This window comes from Manis javanica, chromosome 5 (assembly GCF_040802235.1).
Source record: "Manis javanica isolate MJ-LG chromosome 5, MJ_LKY, whole genome shotgun sequence".
Taxonomy (NCBI): domain Eukaryota; kingdom Metazoa; phylum Chordata; class Mammalia; order Pholidota; family Manidae; genus Manis; species Manis javanica.
The window spans coordinates 73,461,966-73,481,666 of NC_133160.1; the positions used below are offsets into that span (position 1 = coordinate 73,461,966).

Consider the following 19,701-nt stretch of genomic DNA (forward strand, 5'->3'; position numbering starts at 1 on the left):
ATGATCAATGAAGACAGAAAGGAGCTGAAAGAGATGAAATAACATCTGTCACTTGGGGACGCTCTACAACACACACACAAGCAGGATTTCAGCCAAGAGAATTTGTTAGTTTTTAAGATTTATGGTACGAAATAGTTTGAACTTTGCAACCTATATCACATTAAACTTATTTTGCTTCTAGGGCTATTTATTTGCATTGTTTTAGAATTCACTTCATTGTCCTAAGTAAACCTCAGACTAAATTTCCTTTAAAATGTCAGGTGTGTCCTGCCAGTTAAATTGGTAACTAGACAGTTTAACAAGGAAGCTAAGTAAGCTGCTTCATTAACAAATTATGTGGGTAAATCACCATTTAATTGACATGAAAAGATGGCTTGTCAAGCTGAGAAAGGCTTATGTCCACTGAGCCTTTCTGCTGACCTTAATGCTGAGTCCCATGCATCTTACCTTCATAGAAAGAGAATGCATCCATGTGTAATGTATTCTTTATACACTGGCAACTACTTGTTCTCATGATAAATGGTGAGAAAGCAGTATTAATTAATTCAGAGTTAATCAAAATTTAAGTGACCCTTTTCAAAATTTCTAAGATCTCATTTCATTTAGTTTGCTTGGATTGAAGCTCTTTTGAAAAAGATGTTTTCTCAAAACAATTTCATTGCAAGAATTCTGGTATGAGTTTGCCTGGGTTCAACTCTCCCACCCCAGCACTGATTAGCTTTCTACCCTGAAGGGAGTTACTTACCCTAAATCTTGCTATCCTCATCTGGACGATAGGGATAACAATCCTGCCTACTTCCCAGGATTGTTATGAGGATTATATGAAACACTCCATGTAAAGCAATTAGTACCCACTGCTTGGCACATGGTAAATGAGCTATTAGTGTTGGCTATTACTACAGGCAAAGGTGGGAAAATACCTCCTTCATGTTTAGCCTTAGGTGGGAATATATAACACCATGTGATTCATGAGTTCAGTGGGAATCTTTGCAGCACCTGCAGTATATTAGACTGGCTAAAGAGTAGCACATATTGTCATGTGGTGAACACTTACAGGACATACTGCTCTAAATACATACAGACTGAATGTTCTACATGCAATATTAACTATGCCATCTGCCAGACGACATGGCTCTATCATTATGAATGATGTCTTCATGGGTTTGCTTTTGATGTTTGTGTTTATGTATACACCCATCTACTTAAAAAGATCAAGATATTATATCTGAATTAGGTTAACAAACTGGAGAAAGAAGGATGCAGGAAACATGAGGGAAGGAACACCATAGATATTATTTTTCCTTAGTTTGAAAAATGAAGGATAGCAACAGGATTATGAAGGTGTTCAAAGAAGGTTAAAGTAACTGGTACTATAAGAAGGAAAGGCTGCACAGAGGTGGAAGCAGATGAATTCTGTTATCAGGATCAATGGTGTACAGTTACTAGAGGCAATTCTGGTTTAATGTAAGTATGATGTGCTCAATAATTAGAGCCTAAGAATTGACAGAGATGCCCTGAAAACAAGTGAGTCTCCTTCTCTAGAGCAAGGCCAGGTGACTTATAAGGTTTCAACTCAAGACGATTTGAGTTTCTTGAAATTAATTAGTAGGAGAAAACATTTTCCATTCTAGGAGAAAACATTTTCCATTCTATTTTGAGCTTATACTTCATTTTTAAAAGAAAAATAAGAGAAAGACCTTTATACTTTACTGAAAATGATCATGTTACATAACAGGATATTAGAGTGGAAGTTTCCCCAAGGCCCTCACATCTAAGCAATGCTGCACATTAAAGTAAGATTCTGGATGGAAATACACTTTACAGAGAAAATAGTACGACACCACTTCCACGATTCTCGAACCTCTCCTTCGGCACTAGGTTATTAAAGGGGGACAGAGTATGCCAAGGAGAGAAGACTTTGTAAGGAGGAATTCTGGAGCACCAGAGATCACAGCATGTGTGTTTGGCGTAGATGGAGTAGAGGGGGTCCTATCCCGTCACCTCCAGCCTTGTGGGAAAAGTGTTTCAAAGTGGCTTCTGAGATAATTTGATGTGAGATGTCTACATGAGGATGGGTGGGAGATCAGAGAGGACTGGAGTCTGACTCCCTGCCAGGAAATCTAGAAGGTGAGAGATGGCTGACAAACTGTTTTGTCAAAGAACAAGGAAATCTGCTGCCTCACTCCCAAAGGCAAATGATGTGTGTTCCTCCTGGCCCAGAGCAGGAAAGGGGCAAGGGAGAGGTCCTGGGGTTGTCTTGGGGCCCCTTCAAGGGTGATACAGACGCTAGTAGTTACAAGTCTTAAGGCGACAGCTTCTTAGGGGTGCAGAATGATTCACAAATCACCCTCTAGAATAGAGGTGAATGGGCATGAACGGTACTACAGGCAAGGTGTCTCCAGTGATAGGAACTGATTCTGTCAAAGTTTCCTTCTTTGGACCTGCCTCCTCTGAGAGTGAACAGCCAGAATATGATGTTACCAAATTAAGAAACCATTTCTTTCTGCTCTTTTTCCTTCTCTATCCTTGTACTTTAACCCCAGGGGGGCAGTAAGTCACAGTGAACAAGCTGGGGGAGGAGAGGAAGGAAAGAGGGGAGTCCAATCACAGTGCCTTTCCTGCAGGAAGGTGAGCCTACAGAAACAGCCCCAACTGCGGAAGGAGAGGACAGTTAACTCTAAGCTGAAACTGGAGCTTGTATTACAAGCGATTAATATGTTATTTTGAAATAAACTGGTTTGGGTACCTTAAGGTGACCACAGGACTATTCCTAAAGGGAAGAGGAATGTCACAGGACCTGCTAAGTTTTCATCCAGTGGCAGTGGAGAGACTTCTTTCATTAAAAACATTAAAGGGTAGCAGGAGACAGAAAGAAAGAAGCAATTTGATGACACAGTATATGCCTATTTAAAGTATTGGTTACAATTAAGTGCTCTCATTTCAAAAATTTAAATTCTTTTGGTAATAATACTATGGTAGAAACTACAACCCAGTATCTAACCCATGTTATTCTAGACTCTATCAGACATTCAAACTCCAAAACAGAAGAAACACCTCTGTTATTTTCAGGTCCCTTTGGTGATTTCTGGCTCAGGATATGACCAATGGCTTCATTTAGCTAGCCAAGCAGAGAACAGCATGACCCTTGGGACAGAGATTGAAAGAAAGAGCACCGAAGAAAAAGATGTGAAAATTGCTTTGGGGAAATTGGTTAAAATTAGGGGTTTGGGTGCAGGCAGAAACTAGGGACCTGCAATATTTTTGGCACAAGCAGAAACAACAATATACCTAAAGAACTATTTATTTCTACCATAGTTGCATCTCTAACCTAAGACAATTTGTAACTTGATCTTGATAATACTTAAAGGAATATGTAAAAGAGCAAGAATCATTTTGTTCATTGAGGTAACGCATTTTTCCTTCACAACCAGTCCCTGCTGCTATCTTTGGCATGTCTATACTCTACATGAGTTTTTTTTTTTTAACTTCAATGCTATTTTAAACTTCTCTTCAGAAAGCCTTGACTTGCTCTTTGAATATCATACTTCAAAATTTTACTTTTCCACCACACATTCAACTGGCTAATGCTAAGGTATAACTTAGCTGAAAAAAACCTCTCATCTCTTTGTCATTAGGATGTCATTCAACAGTGTTTTGAACTTTCAAATTTATGTCAAGTTTCCATTCTTCTGAAGATTTTCAAACTAAGTAGGGGGAAGAAGGACCAGAAAAGTAACATTTTCTCTTATCCATTCCAGATGTCCTGTCACTTAAGTGTATGCATACACATTGTGCTTAATACTCTCAAATGCATAGATAATTAGCCATGATATTAGTTACCTGTATATATATAAAGGAGCCTCTCCTCCATTTCTGTAGGGTGCTGGATCCCTTTATTACCATCCCTTCAAGTTTCTATTATTTAAAAGGCCTGACTGAAACTGGTCCTTAAGGTGCTGTATCTGATCAAAGACCACACATGGCAGGTGTCCCTGGAATCTGAAAACTGTCCCAGGGACTCTCTAGACCAATGTGTTCTCTTTTCTAAAGGCAAGGACAAAAGGGAGACAAGAGCTAAATTTCTCTTCATCATGCTGAAAGTTAATACTTCTCAGAGTTTAGAAAATTCCCTATTGATCCTGTCAAGATAGGCAGAGTCTCTTCTCTAAATTGACCTATGACTGACTGACTTGCCACTACAGAGCTACAAACAGTACTGCACTGTATGCTTCTTGAGGGCAAGGATGTCATTGAATCATCTTTGTATTTCCAAGCTCATAGAACAGTGCCTGGAATATTAGTGTTCAATAAAATTTTTGTTAAGTAAATGAATGAAACCAATGCATAAATAATGTGAAATGGAAATCAAGTCCTTTAAATGGTCACTAAAATTAAGCTTTTTTCCCCCTCCCTGACTATACAGTGAATAGGACTTATTATTAGCTCTAGATTAGGATAACATTAATAAAACTGTTTTTGCTGGTATCCAACCATTATTACTAAGGTTTTAATGATTAAAAAAGAGAGAAGCAAGATCCATTATATTGACCTCTTTATTCTTTATGTGCAAGCCAAGAATGAGCCATCTACCTTCTTTATGTGCCTAATGGAGAAAGTAAAAACAAAACATTTTAATCTGAGATATTTTGCCAAATCTAGGTGTTGCTATTCACTTTAAATTTAAGAACTTGGTTAAGTAAAGCTGTTGAAATCATTTATGAAATCCGAGCACATTTTGAAGCATGGGAATGCTATTTGTTCAAGAAACACAATGTAAAGGTACTTTCAAAGTTGACTCATTTCCCCTAGTTGTACATTTGCTACTTTTGTCAGGAGTTTGTCTAAGAGAGTTTCATGCAGATGGGAAGTGTGCAGAAATAACGGAGATAACCAGTCTTCCAGGTCCCTGGTATTACAGAAGGGGTAAAAGGAGAAAGAATACAGGAACTTTACATAAACTTTATTTTTGCATATTAGATAAATTGAACGTTTAGCAAACACAGGGGAATGTTGCAGAGACACAAACTCTCAAAGAAATATGGAATGTGATACACATAAAAGGAAGCAAAATACATATGTAATTAGTAGTAGTAGTGTCTCCTTTAGAGATGTGAGAAACCCTATGCTTAGGAAATAAAAATCCATGTGATCTTCACCAATCTATAAATAGATGTTGAGATGAGAAAGGCCAACCACTCCAGCAGATTAGTAATGTTAAATACAACTAAGTAGCTCTTGTTTGTTTTGCTGTATTTGATGGATCAAAGTAAGATAACAGATTAAAAGTCATTTGAGAAAAGTAAAAAGCCCAGTGGCTCATGGTCTTTCTGGGGTTATCAATATATTTTGTTTATTTTGTACCAGAAAGATATGACTAGAATGAAGGTGGGCTGTGGATGTAGATATGAATATGTAAAGGGCAGACAGAAGTAAGGGTGGCTTCCCAGTGATGACAGGGCCCCTGCCATGGAAGTTATGCCTAAGAAAGATGGTAGCAATTGGAATTATGGTCTCAAAGAGTCAGAGCAATAAGGAGGTCCTAAGTGAAGGCCAAGTCCCAGATAATAACACATCAGGCAGAGGCAGCCAGTCTTGCATTTAGGACTAAGCACTGTGGGGATCTGATTTTTGCAGTGCTTAGTAATGGTGTCAACAATACTGTGGAATAACTGTCTATCAGCACAGCCCAAAATGAACGAGATATGCTAAGATTTTCATTGTTTCTAGGGGACTGGACGCTCCCTTTCTCTTCCTGGAAGACCAGTCCTGCCTACCATCTCTACACCTCCTTGGGTATACCAGCCTGCTTATAACTATTCTAACAAACCAACTGATGGACTAGAGAAAGAAAACAAGAGACTAACTCCTTGGGAAGCAGCAGCAAGGTCTCCGCTTGGTCTAGTGGATGATGCCTTTAAATCCCAAAACATCCAGGAATCCATTGTGGCAAATGTGGTCTCAGCAGCTCGCAGGAAGGTGTTTCCAGGATGCTCAGAAGATTGGAATGAGAGACTGTCCTGTGCTCCTCAAGACCAGAAGGCCAATATGGGCTCATCTGGAAGGCAAGAGCATAAGGTTGCCTCCTTACCCGATAATAGTATGCCCACCAAATCCCAGTATGGTTCACAGTTGCCATATGCATATTATAGGCAGCCTTCCAGAAATGATTCTGAGATAATGTCCATGGAGACCAGGTCTGATTATTGTCCTCCAGTAGCCAATTGCAACTATAACCCTCACCCGAGGGGATGGAGGCGTCAAACATGAAAATTATAAGAATTGATTGTGTGCTAACTATATTACTGATTTTTAAAAATATTTCTTTGCAGGGCTATTGACTTTTCCAGTAGATCTAGATTCACTTTTGGTCTTGGCTTGTTCTCTGAGTGTCACATATCTGAGTGTGTGTGTGTGTGTGTGTGTGTGTGCGAATGCACATGAGTGTCTACTCATGCACAGAGAATTTCTTTGCAGAAAGACTTTGTTTTCTACACTGATGTGCTGGCATTTATATCTAATTAATTATCTTAATTCCATTTATTCCATTAATATGGGGAGGTTTAGGCAAGTAAACCCTGCTCATTTAAATGAAATTAAGTATTTTCTTCTCTGCATCTTAGTCTTAGTCCAGGAAGGAATTAATGAAATATGGTGTGCTAATTGTCATTAGCAATACCAGCAATCAATATAATGTTAGGGGAATTTTCAATGTGAATATGCCTAAGAATAACTATATAAAAAACGATATAACTATATAAAAAAGGAATTCCTTGTTGTTATTTTAAGCATTTCTCTGAAACACTTTTAAAAATAAGATAATTTTTTTAATAGAATTGAAACATAGCTCTTCTCAGAAAGAAATATTCAAGAGTAAGACCATTATATATTTCAGAAGGACTTCTGAGGCAAATGGTGTTATGTGTGGGAAGTAAAGACTTAGGTATATGATTTACTTTTAATCTATTTAAAGCCAATAGCTTGAGAGAGGCATAGACTCTGGGTTCAGGTATCCTAATTTGTCACATGAGATCAGATTATTTAATCTCTTATATCCTTAACAGATCTGATATTCTGAGATTTTCTCATTAGTGGAATATCTGTTGATGAATTATTCATTGTTGTTCATCATTTAAGTATCTGATGAAAAATTTAGGAGTGGATTAGGTCACTGGGCATCACTATATATGTATCATTAAAGGTCCAAAAGGGATTGTTGGGTGGCAGGTTTTGTGTTACGTGTTACATGGAGTTAGGGCTGATGTGAAGAAAAAAATTTAATGGACTTAAGGAAGTAGTAGACAGATGCGTCAGTTATTATGCAACTGTAGGTCATGACAACTTATTTAGTTATAGGAAACATGCCACAGGAGCCTAGAAAGCCATCATTAGAATGTTCAAAGGAAGTTAAAGATCTGCTTGGTCAATTCCATGAACCATGCCTTGTTAGCATGACCATGAGACAATCAGTCAAACACTTATTCCTTATCACCATACCCACAGTTTTAAATATAAGGAAATTCAAAGTATTTTACATTACAAGCAAGTATTGAGCGTATTTTAAAATAAAAAACATTTTGAGTTTTTAAAACCTTCTTAGGTTTTTAAATGTGGTGATTTTGCTTTGTTTTACTTTTCAACTCGTGAGCTTATCAATAAGAAGGTGTATTTCACAGAATAAAACTTAAAAAAAACCCAGGATACATGTGATCCCTCATCTTAAAAGTAAAAGAATAAAAATTGAATCAGTCACAGTAAGTTCTATTATTGATAGAGCTAATCAGATACTAATTTGTTTAGTTATGGACAAAAGAAAAGACTAATACTTTCTAAAGTTGTAATGTTAAATTATCTTAAATTGATATACTGTTAATTCTCTCAAATTATAAGATATAATTATTGATTCCTAGGACGTCCTATGAAATCTTAAAAAGTAATTCCTGGTATATTGATTAGTCTGTCAGCAAATTCCCAGGAATCCCCTACATAATATACTTGCTTAAACTGTATTATTGTGGTTGAATCATTCTGGATGTCAATGTCTTAAATTATGGGTAATTTAGGAGAAAAGACTTTGAATGATGGTATCAGATCCTATCTTGTTATTTCCATTACTCCTAGGATTTGATATACTCCAGTTCCAGAAGTTGGTATACATTATATTATTCACTAAAACTGTCATTAGACTCATAGTAGAGAGCAGCAGATATTTTAAGCTTAAATATTATGATATAAAACAGCCACCCCTCTTTGCATGTATGAAAGCAAAATTATCATTTGAATGACACTATCTGAATTTATGCTAGATATCAAGAAAAAGACAATACATGGCAGGAAAGCTGTACATTTTTCATTCACAAGGAAATGAATTGTTTTATGTTTTTATTAGAAACTGATGTTTCAAGAAGTCAAATTTTGCAGACATGCTTCTGAAAAGTAAAAGAACCATTATTAAATAATCACAAAATGTGTTGCGGGTATTTACCTCCAATGTACTTGAAAAGGAGTAAAGTTAGAATGCTTACATTCAAGCTATTGTTTGAGACTAGACACCTGACATGCTGAGATCTGATTCCTATTGGTGAGAAAACCTAGATAACTGTTAGACGAAAATAGCCTTTTTAGAGAAGAGCAGTTGCTTATAAATATACATACCACATTTTTGTAAGACATTTTCCTACTAATAGCAATCACGTTGGTAGAAAGAATACCTATTTTTGTCAAGGATTAAAAAGCATTCTCTGAAAGTATAGTAAAGTATGTCAGTGATAGGGATACTAATTTGGCACCTTTCCTCCATTTTGAGTTTCATATTATATTATTGCATGTGTGTGAAGTGTCTGTTATGAAGATGATTTAAATTTTGTCTAATATTTTGAGTTTTAAAACTGCATGAACTGTAGTCCATTTATCTCTGAATATGTCTGGCACCGTCATAGTAGTAAGGGTCACCCTATTTGTGCTCAAGCGTATGTATGTACTAATGAATTGAAACTTTGCTTAAAAATTTTTATCAAATAGGCTCAGTTATTATAATTAAGAGAGGAAGTGTAGAAATGTTCATTTTTTAAGAGCAAGTAGAGTTTCACATTTGGTTTCTATCCAAAATAGACGTATCTAAACTGTCCACACTTTTCTATTAAAATACGATGTTTTTCTGCTAATTAGATTGACATTTCCACTCGTGTTTATTCCAAGAGACTGTATTTGAAAGATGTATACTGAAAATCAAGAGCATATTAGTAATAAAAAGTAACTTGAAAATCAACTCAAAGAGCCTTTTCATTCTCCCTTCTTAAAAAAAACTGAATTAGTCTTCACCCCAAAGTTTAATTTCATCTACTACATATTTTAAATTTTTAGTTTCTACAGTATCAGCTTACAGACACATCAAAAGAATTTCATGCTGAAATTTTAACTGTAACATTTAAAAACTTTAGGAAAAACTTACCTGAAAATATGATCAGTTTTGTATGTTCAGAAGTTTGAGATCCACAGTTTAGTATCATCCTTTATTAATTCTTCCTTTATAGCACATTGAAAATCAGTCCTAAACCCAAGCATAGCCAATGGTGAGATGGCCTGGATGACATGGTTGAATTTCTAAAACCACTCTGGACTCATTCAGAGAATCTACCATGTTTGTCATTCCAGTACTTCCAATTATTTGTCCTCTTTATGCTGACCCAAAACTGAAGTCTTTGTTATAATAAAGCATATTTAAGTAAAGCTCTTTTTTTTTTTTTTTTGAGAGGGCATCTCTCATATTTATTGATCAAATGGTTGTTAACAACAATAAAATTCAGTATACGGGGGTCAATGCTCAATGTACAATCATTAATCCATCTCAAGCCTAATTCTCGTCAGTCTCCAATCTTCTGAGGCATAACGAACAAGTTCTTACATGGTGAACAAATTCTTACATAGTGAATAAATTCTTACATGGTGAACAGTACAAGGGCATTCATCACAGAAACTTTCGGTTTTGATCACGCATTATGGCCTATAAACAATCAGGTCAAATATGAATATTCGTTTGATTTTTGTACTTGATTTACATGTTGATCCCACATTTCTCCCTTTATTATTATTATTATTTTTATTTTTAATAAAATGCTGAAGTGGTAGGTAGATGCAAGATAAAGGTAGAAAACATGGTTTAGTGCTGTAAGAGGGCAAATGTAGACGATCAGATGATCAGGTGTGTGCCTATGGACTAAGTATTAATCCAGGCTAGACAAGGGCAGCAAAACATCCACGGATGCATAAGATTTCTCTCAAAGCAGGGGGGGTGAGGTTCTGAGCCTCACCTCTGTTGATCCCCAAATTCTCACCTGATGGCCCCCCTGCGACTGTGCCTGTCTTAGGTTGTTCCTCCCTTGAGGAATCTTACCCATCTCTGGCTAACCAGTCATCTTCCGGGGCCATACAGGGAAATGTAAAGTTGGTAAGTGAGAGAGAAGCCATATTGTTTGAAAAGGTTAGCTTTTTACCTCTTTGCAGATTTATGCCCTGTGGCTTCTATGCCCAGCACTTGTCTCGAGGTATCTTTACCACCTGGAGGAATTATGATACTCGGTAAATTCAATATGAGGCACGAATTCTATTTAAGGGTTGTAATTAGGAAGGAAAGCTCTTTTTTTTTAAATGACTTTGGTTCTTCCTCCATAATAGTAAAACTATCAGCTGGAATGTGAGCTCCCTGGTCAATTGGTATCATGTGGCACAGCTTTTTGACACCTTTTTAAAAAAATCCTGAATAAAATGGTTGTTTTAGGCATCCTTAAAAAAAATTTTTTTTAAGTGCCAGCACCTGCTTCATAAATGAGTTTTAAAGAGTAAGATGACTCAAGAGATAGTAGTACTCCACTATCTTAAGATCCTAAAAGCCATTCTCTGAGGAATTCCTAGTGCTTAGTAGACTATAAATTTCAAAACAGTACACTAAGAGGTAGGTGGTGTTATCTCCACATGACAGCCTGAGGCAAAGACAGTTCAATTCCTTGGCTTGTCACTGGGAAGATAGCAACAGAGATGTTTCAGTCCCAGCTGAAGTTTCCCTCGTCCACTTCCTACCAGAAGTATTTAGTCAAAGCATTCCCTTTTCTTCCGTGGTTTTGAAAAATAACAAGATCTGTGACTTATCAAATTTAATAGGGTAATATTTTTCATGAAGGGGTATTTCATTATTTACAGGCTTATAAAATGTTGCAGTTTATATTTCTAGAAAAGATCTGGTAACCACCCCCCCCCATAAAAACCAAGTAATTACATGAAATACACTTTGAAAGGAAAGGCCTCCACAGAATCTTGACATTTTTTCCTCTCTTAAGTTGTAGCATAGCAGAGCTTTGCTATACTCAACTTTCTCCTTGACTTTTCTGTCACCAGTCTTCAAAAACTTCCCTCCACTCCCATTTCCCCACGAGAGGAAAAAGCTTCATGCACCTCTTCAGGATTCTGAAGTTTTTGCATCTTACTGACAGTCTCAAAAGACTTAATAAAACATGACTGCCTAATCGTAATGATCTGAATAAGTGTGAGGTTTGCCCTAAATTACCAGATAAATTATAATGGGGTACACATAGGCAATGGCACAATCTCACTTAAGCTCACATTGCCCTTGAAGAAGCCCGTTCACATTACTGTGAATATTCAGAGGTAGAGATAAGATCCTGCTTATCCTTTCTTCAGTATCACCTTTTCAGAAAAAAATTATCCATTTAGACAGTTAAGCTATAGGAGTATTCCGCAGGGATATTTCTTCAACTCAAGTATAATGCATGTGTTGGAAAGTAAAGAGCCATTCTTAAACCAGGGAAGGTACACTGCACTGCCTCTACTCCTGCTTGGATGGAGCAACCATTTGCAAAGCAGCACAGAAATCATGCAGCACCTGGGGCTGATCGCCAACCTGTCAGAACTAGCCTCATTTCAAGAGGTTGACTTGGTAGTTTTTCCTGTTGATCTACATGTCATTCATACCACAGCTTTCTGCCAGACCAGTACATAGGAAAGAAAAGAACAGTATTTTTAAAATAAGTAAATAAAGAAGAGAGGGCTATATATTTTTCTATAACTTGCTATTATTTGGGCCTTATGCCAGTTAAATGCCTCTTTGTCCTTGAATCCAGATGATCTCTCTCTAGTTTCTATCTATAGTAACTACAGCTCTAATTATTAGCAATACAAAATGCTTATACTTTATTGAAGTTAATACTTACTAGCGGACTGACAAGAGGAAAAAGAACCCTAATTTTGTTATAAAACAGCAAGTTTAATGCTCAGCTAAGCCAAGCCCCATATTCACATGAACTTGATAAAGAAAATAACCACAAAAGAGAGCAGAGGTTTCACATTCTGGTGTACTCCAGTGGTGGCATTTGAAAATCATATTTCTAATGGAGACTCAGCTGGTTCTTTCACAATATGTTGGAATGAGGAAAGTATCTGGATTTCTCATTTTGCATAAAAAGGAAGTCATTGAGAAAGAAATAAGAATTAAATATTCCAGATCTAAAATAATATCATGCAGAAAATAATCAGAAGTATAAACAAATTCTATAGATATTTTGCCTGAGAAAGTAGCAAAAGAATTTGTAACATATTTTTATTTCACCAGTACCCTGCTATAAACTTATTCTTAAAGTACTTTAAAAGAGGGCCACTCCAAGATCAAAAAGAGTGGAGGTGAATTTTAGCCATAAGTATAAAATAAATATTTTTACTACTATGAAAACATTGATATTTATGGAACAAACATTTCCATAAAACATGTGCATTGTATTTACTTTAAGAAATTTCCCTTTGGGCATTAAACTACTCAATTAGCATTTTCCCCAAGTTATTATTATTTGAAGTTATCAATGACAAGATTTGATTTTAAGAAAATCGGGGCTTTCATGAAGACATCAGAATTAAAGAACAGAAGGTAATGCTCATCCTGATTTTTTATTTCTTTGACAAAGGGAACCATTAAATTTTATCAGCATGAGCATCCAGCACGTTTAATAACATAGAATGGTATTTCTGTTCTTGCCCTATAATTTTTCTAGGCACAGTGAATATACCTAGAATTGGATTTAAAGGACAGCAAACTCAGATCCTGTCCCTGAGTGGAAAGCTAACATAAAACTAATATAAATTGTCTATGACTGTATGCCCTTTACAGAGTTTAAGAGTAAAGCCATAGGAAGGAGAATGACATGTCACTGTCAGTAGACACTTAGTAATTCCTCTAGAATGAATTGCTTTTGACAAGGGCACATAAAGCCCTTCTATTGGCAGCTCTAGGACCCACTGTCAGGGGGAGAAGAACTCATTCATTGATCAGTCAGCCAGCAATCCTTCACTATTCACATACTCGGTGCCATATAAACAATGCTCAATGCCATGCATATATTAGTGAGTAAAATGTTGCTTCTGTCCCTAGGCAGCTTTTACTTCTAAAAAAGGGTACACCATAAGGAAACAAGAACAATGGTAAGATTATACACAGAGTATTATGAGAATAGCGAGAAGAATCCAACCTGAAGTGTGGGAGGCATGGTTCAGGGGATTAGAAACGTCCTCACAGGCTTTCTGGAAGAATTTGTGGTAGAGTTGAGTCTTAAAGGCCACATACTGATAGAAGCGAGTATAGCCAAGAGGAAGCCCATTCCAGAAAGATAGAACAGCACAATCCTGACAAACTCCAAGTGGTTCTGTTTTATTATTGGATAATAAAGAAAAAAATAAAGAAACAGTGGATTTTATCCTACAGGGAAGGGTAAACTTTTTCTGTGAACAGCCAGCTAGTAAATACTTTGGGCTTAGAGAACAATATGGCTTCAGCTCAGGTCTGTGCAAGCAGCCATGGCTAGTATGAAAATGAGTAGGCATATGGACTAATACAATGTTATTTATGGGCACCGCAAGTGTCATTTTGCATAATTTTCACAAGTCATAAAATTCTATTCTTTAAAAATCTTTTTCAAGCACTTAAAAATGTAAAAGCATTTAAAGACCTATACCCTGAAAACTACAAGACACTCAAGAGAGAAGTTAAAGAAGATACCAATAAATGGAAATACATCCCATGCTCATGGATAGGAAGAATTAATATTGTCAAAATGGTCATCCTGCCTAAAGGAATCTACAGATTCAATGCAATCCCTATCAAATACAAAAAGCATTCTTCAACAAACTAGAACAAATAGTTCTAAATTTCATATGGAACCACAAAACACCCTGAAGAGCCAAAACAATCCTGAGAAGGAAGAATAAAGTGAGGGGGATAACAACTCCCCAACTTCAAGCTCTATTACAAAGCCACAGTATCAAGACAATTTGGTACTGGCACAAGAACAGACCTATAGACAAATGGAACAGACTAGAGAACCCAGATATAAACCCAAGCATATATGGTCAATTAATATATGATAAAGGAGCCATGGACATATAATGAGGAAATGACAGCCTCTTCAACAACTAGTGTTGGCAAAACTGGACAGCTACATGTAAGAATGAAACTGGATTATTGTCTAACTCCATATACACACACACACAAAAGTAAACTCAAAATGGATCAAAAACCTGAATGTAATTCATGAAACCATAAAACTCATAGAAGAAAACACAGGCAAAAATCTCTTGAATATAAGCATGAGCAACTTTTTCCTGAATGTACCTCCTTGGGCAAGGGAAACAAAAGCAAAACTGAACTCATGGGACTACATCAAACTAAAAGGCTATATAGCAAAGGACAGCATCAGCAGAACAAAAAGGCATCCTACAGTATGGGAGAATATATTTGTAAATGACATATCCGAGAAGGGGTTAACATCCAAAATATATAAAGAACTTACATGTCTCAACAACCACAAAGCAAATAACCAGATTAAAAAATGGGCAGAGGATATGAACAGACACTTCTCCAAAGAAGAAAGTCAGATGGCCAACAGACACATGAGAAGATGCTCCAAATCACTAATTATTAAGGAAATGCAAATTAAAACCACAATGAGATAACATCTCATACCAGTTAGGATGGCCATCATAGAAAAGACTAGGAACAACATATGCTGACAAGGATGCAGAGAAAGGGAAACCCTCCTACACTGCTGGTGACAATGTAAACTAGTTCAACCATTGTGGAAAGCAATATGGTGATTCCTGAAAAAAACTAAAAATAGAAATACCATTTGACCCAGGAATTCCACTCCTAGGAATTTAACCAAAGAATATAAGTTCTCAAATTCAAAAAGACATATGCACCCCTATGTTTATTGCAGCACTTCTTACAATAGCCAAGATATGGAAGCAACCTAAGTGTCGATCAGTAGATGAATGGATAAAGAAGATGTGATACATATACACAATGGAATACTATTCAGCCATAGAAAGAAACAAATCCTATCATTTACAACAACACGGATGAGCTAGAGGGTATTATGCTCAGTGAAGTAAGTCAGGCAGAGAAAAACAAATACCAAATGATTTCCTTCATTTTTGGAGTATAACAATGAAGCAAAACTGAAGGAACAAAACAGCAGCAGAGTCACAGACTCCAAGAAGAGACTAATGGTTACCAAAGGGGAGGGTGGGGGAGGGCAGGTGGGAAGGGAGGGAGAAGGGGATTGAGGGTCATTACCTTTAGTACACATGATGTGGGAGAATCATGGGGAAGACAGTGTAGCACAGAGAAGACAAGCAGTGACTCTGTGGCATCTTCCTACACTGATGGACAGGGACTGCAATGGGGTATGGACTCGATAACATAGATGAATTTAGTAGCCACATTGTTTTTCATGTGAAACCTTCATTAAAGTGTATATCAATTATACCTTAATAAAAAAATGTAAAAGCATTTGTAACTTACTTCCTGTTCAAAAATAGGTGTTAGGCTGTAAGGCAACAATGGGTCACCATGGAAGGATTCTGAACAAGGATTTGGCATGATTTAGCTTTCTTGGTAGGGGGTCCATTCTGGCAGGACTGGGAAGGTAGATTTAAGAGAGCAGGACAAGAGGAAAGGAGGACAAACAGCTGTTATTCTTTCCATGTGAAAAGAGGTAGGCATGGTTTGCCTCCTAGAACACTTTGTCATAGATCAGTCAACACTAGAATATCCCCAAAGCGTCCTTCCCCTCCCCCATAATCGCCCACCCCTTTCTGTCACTGTGCCTTCTCCTCCATGCCAGCATGCTATCCCAAGCACGTACCATGGCTGCCTGCTGGGGTCAAGTTCTTCCAACAGAACAGAGGACAGGGAACTCTGCTGAAGGCGTGATCCCCCCAGCCCCACTTCCTGAATTTCTGGGAAGATGTTGATGGCTGAGGGAACACTACCACAGCCTGACCTTCCTATAAGCCAAGAACAAGCCACAAATGTGGTTATCACCTTTAGAACTTTTTTCCCAATTTGCATGTGGTAGATGAAGTGATGCTGTTTTGAAAAACTGTAATAATTGGCTTCTTTTTCTATAGCATAACCAAAGACTTTATCCCTTGCTAAATAATCTAGATTTCAAAGCATTTAAAATTAAATATGCTACAGAAATGCTTTGGTATCAAAAATCACTTTTAAGTGATTAAGAACTAAAGTAGGATTATCTTTGCTAGGTTTTCAAAACTCACAGACTATTACAATTGAAGGAGAACCAGAGACCACACAACAAAATACAGGAGGGATTTAAAAAGTCAAAATGAACACCAGGTTCTCTTTTCCTTCAATGTTGTATTCATTCTTCAAAGAATTGATTATGGAGCTTCTTTAATCCAACATCTGCTAGATTTAAGATGGCAGTATCATCCTAGCTTTGGTACAATACCATTTTCAAGCATTAATGTTGCTGTACTATCAATTCCATTTTAAGCTTTCAAGGTGCTTGATGCGAATAGAACTGCACCAATGTTGTATTGTTCCAGACACAGTCCATGTCAACGTCTCTCCTTCCTTCCTGTTTCACAGACAGAGGTTATGTCACTGGCAATTGAGAGGATGGTTTTTATACAACACTCTATTATTATCTGCGCTCTGAAATCCTCCCAAAATTTAGAAACATAAAATGAAGAACATTATAGTGGAAGATGTGTGCTTCTAAAAGAGTAAAGCCAGAGTTGACTCTAATAGTAACTCATTCTAACTAAAGCAGCTCTATAATCTTGAAAATTGCAGTCTATTATACCCACACAAATAGTTCAAGCTCAAGAATGGCATGAAAATCTTTCAACAGAATATGTGAAAAATTATGGCAAAGCAGAAATTCACAAGAATTTAATGATTATAGATTTTTCAAAAAACAGAAAAAGAAATTAGTGTCATAGAAACCAGGCAATTCTGCCACATACTTTTCTGACCTATTCTGATTTTGTCATATATGTCATGTGAAATGAAGCTTCCTAAATATGGCAAGGTGAAGATTTGCACTGGAGTCTTAACTATTGCTTATCTATTTTCATAGAACTAACAAATATCTTACTCAAATAATCAAGGGGAAAACTTAAGTAGAGATTTATTTGGAATAACTTACCTGAATTGTTCTTGTTTACTGAATTTATCCAATCACTCATCAGGAATATATGAAGATTTTTTTAGGTGTGAAGCACTGGCTAGGTAGTAAGGGTGATTACTATGATTATAGTGATGATGACGGTAATAGCCATTCCTTATAGATACTCATGATGTACCACATCTTACATGAAATACTTCAACTCGATTGCCTCATTTAATCTTAATTTTTCACAGTTGGTACTGTTATCCCCTTTTTACAGATGAAGAAACTGAGACATAGGATGCAATAATAACTGACAGGCATACCACTAGAAAGTGGTAAACTTGGGATTTGAACTTGGGGCTTTCTGTTCCACAGTTAATTCTACATACACTTACCTGTATATATATGACAAAAAAAGATGAAGATGGCATGGCCTTTCCATGTTTGGGAAAGTTACAACAAAAGAAAAATTCTAAGGCATATATAGGATCATCATGCTGAAGGGGATCATACAGATATCTAGTCAAAACTCTCATTTTGCAGAAAGGAAATTGAGACCTACCTAGGACAGAATGCCTGACATCACGCAATGGAGTGCAGAAGCACGTTACTCTTTAGGCTACTATCTGAGTCCAGGTCCTCATCATCTTTTACTTGAACTATTAAAATTGCATCATACTATGTCCCTCGGCCTGCAGTTCCATTCCTTTTTTTTCTCAGGATTATATTTCTAAAACTCAGATCTGTTCATATCAAACTACTTAAACTCTTCCAAATGCTTTCCTCTTCCTGCTTCCTGGAGGCCCAGCTCTGCGTTGAACACCAATCTATCCCACCAGCTCCAGCTCCACCACTGCTCCAGCCGGTCAATAATTCACTTCCCCAATCCTGCTGTTCAGATTCCTTTCCTTAGTGTTCGAACATGCTCGTCCCTCTGTCTAAAATACTCTTCTCCTTTCCTAGTCTGTGAACCTGTTCATCTTCCAAGAAGCAGCTCAGATATCATTCATATCACTCATTAAAGCATTTCACTCTCTAAACTGTTAGCCACTCCCTCCCTCTGCATTTTCATAGTATTTCATTTATACTCAATACTAGAAACAATGACTTGCTCACCTTTTATTCTAATACCTAATGAATTACATGGATGACTCATTGCAGGTCTTAATACATGCTTGTTGACTGAACGGATAAACTCGGAGTACTATGAGTACTATGGTTTCTTGATCTCCAAATCAATTTTTGCCACAATAGCTTCCATTCAGTCTTTTAGTTCTTCCAACAAATATTTAATGTATTTCTACTTTTTGCCAGGTACTCTGCTAGGCAAAGGGTTTCAGTGGGGAAAGGGTATATAAGGTTCCTGCTCTTGTGGAGCTACTTCTAGCAAGAAATGTGGATAACAAAAAAATAAACAAATAAGTACCAGAAAAGTAATCAAAAGAGGATAAAAGAGAGAATAACTGAGGAAAGCCATCTTACAAAGAGGGGTCAGAAAAACCTCCAGGCACATGATGTTTTAGTGAAGATCTCAAGGACAAGATGTCCAGCCTTGTAAAGCATGGGGAAAGAACACTTCAGGCAGAGAGAAAAGCAAGGCTGTAGAAAAGGAAGGGCTCAATATGATCAAGTCTATGTACTCACTAGGCTGAGTGATTCTCAATACCACCGACTGAACACTTGCAGAAAAGATTTTGCACCCTTTCCTGCCAAAGCCTGCTCCTTCTCCTACATTCCACTCAGTGCCCAGTATCACCACTCACCCACCCAACTGCCTCAACCAGGACTGGAAGCACTGCCCTTGTTTTCTCCCTCACCCTCTTCCTTACTCAACAAACCAATCATCAAACTCTGTGAACTGCCCCATCTTAACTTCTCTGGTGACCTACCTGGCCCTAGTTACCACCTTTGTTACAGCTTTTAATCAGACCACATGACCTTTTACTCAGACAATTGCAATAGGGTCCCAAGCGTCTTGCTACTTGCATGCCCAATATGTTCTTCAGACAGGTGTTAGAATATTATTATTAAAATGTGCATCATGTTTTTCCCTTTAAAGCCACAAATGGCTTCCCACAGTTTACAGGCAAAAGTCCAGACTCCTGTGAAGCCCTCTAATATTTCGTCTTTTGCTGCCCTTCTGCCTTACCTTTTGCTAATAACCCTCTTTTTCTTGTGCTTTGTACTTCACCCACACCAAACTACTTACACTTCCTTCAACTCTTTA

At 37.1% G+C, this 19,701-nt stretch overlaps 1 protein-coding gene across 3 annotated transcripts in view; it reads left to right on the top strand.

The window, feature by feature from the left end:
* Nucleotides 1-9,265, top strand: part of SYNPO2 (synaptopodin 2) — a 170,799-nt gene extending 161,534 nt beyond the window's left edge. For 2 of the 3 annotated variants that reach the window (XM_036993076.2, XM_073237110.1), the window contains one exon: nt 5,728-9,265. In XM_036993076.2, the coding sequence (XP_036848971.1) occupies nt 5,728-6,267 (540 nt within the window). In that variant the 3' untranslated portion in view covers nt 6,268-9,265. The remainder of the gene's footprint in view (nt 1-5,727) is intronic. The other variant, XM_036993077.2, reaches the window with a different exon arrangement.
* The last annotated feature ends 10,436 nt before the right edge of the window (nt 9,266-19,701 follow it).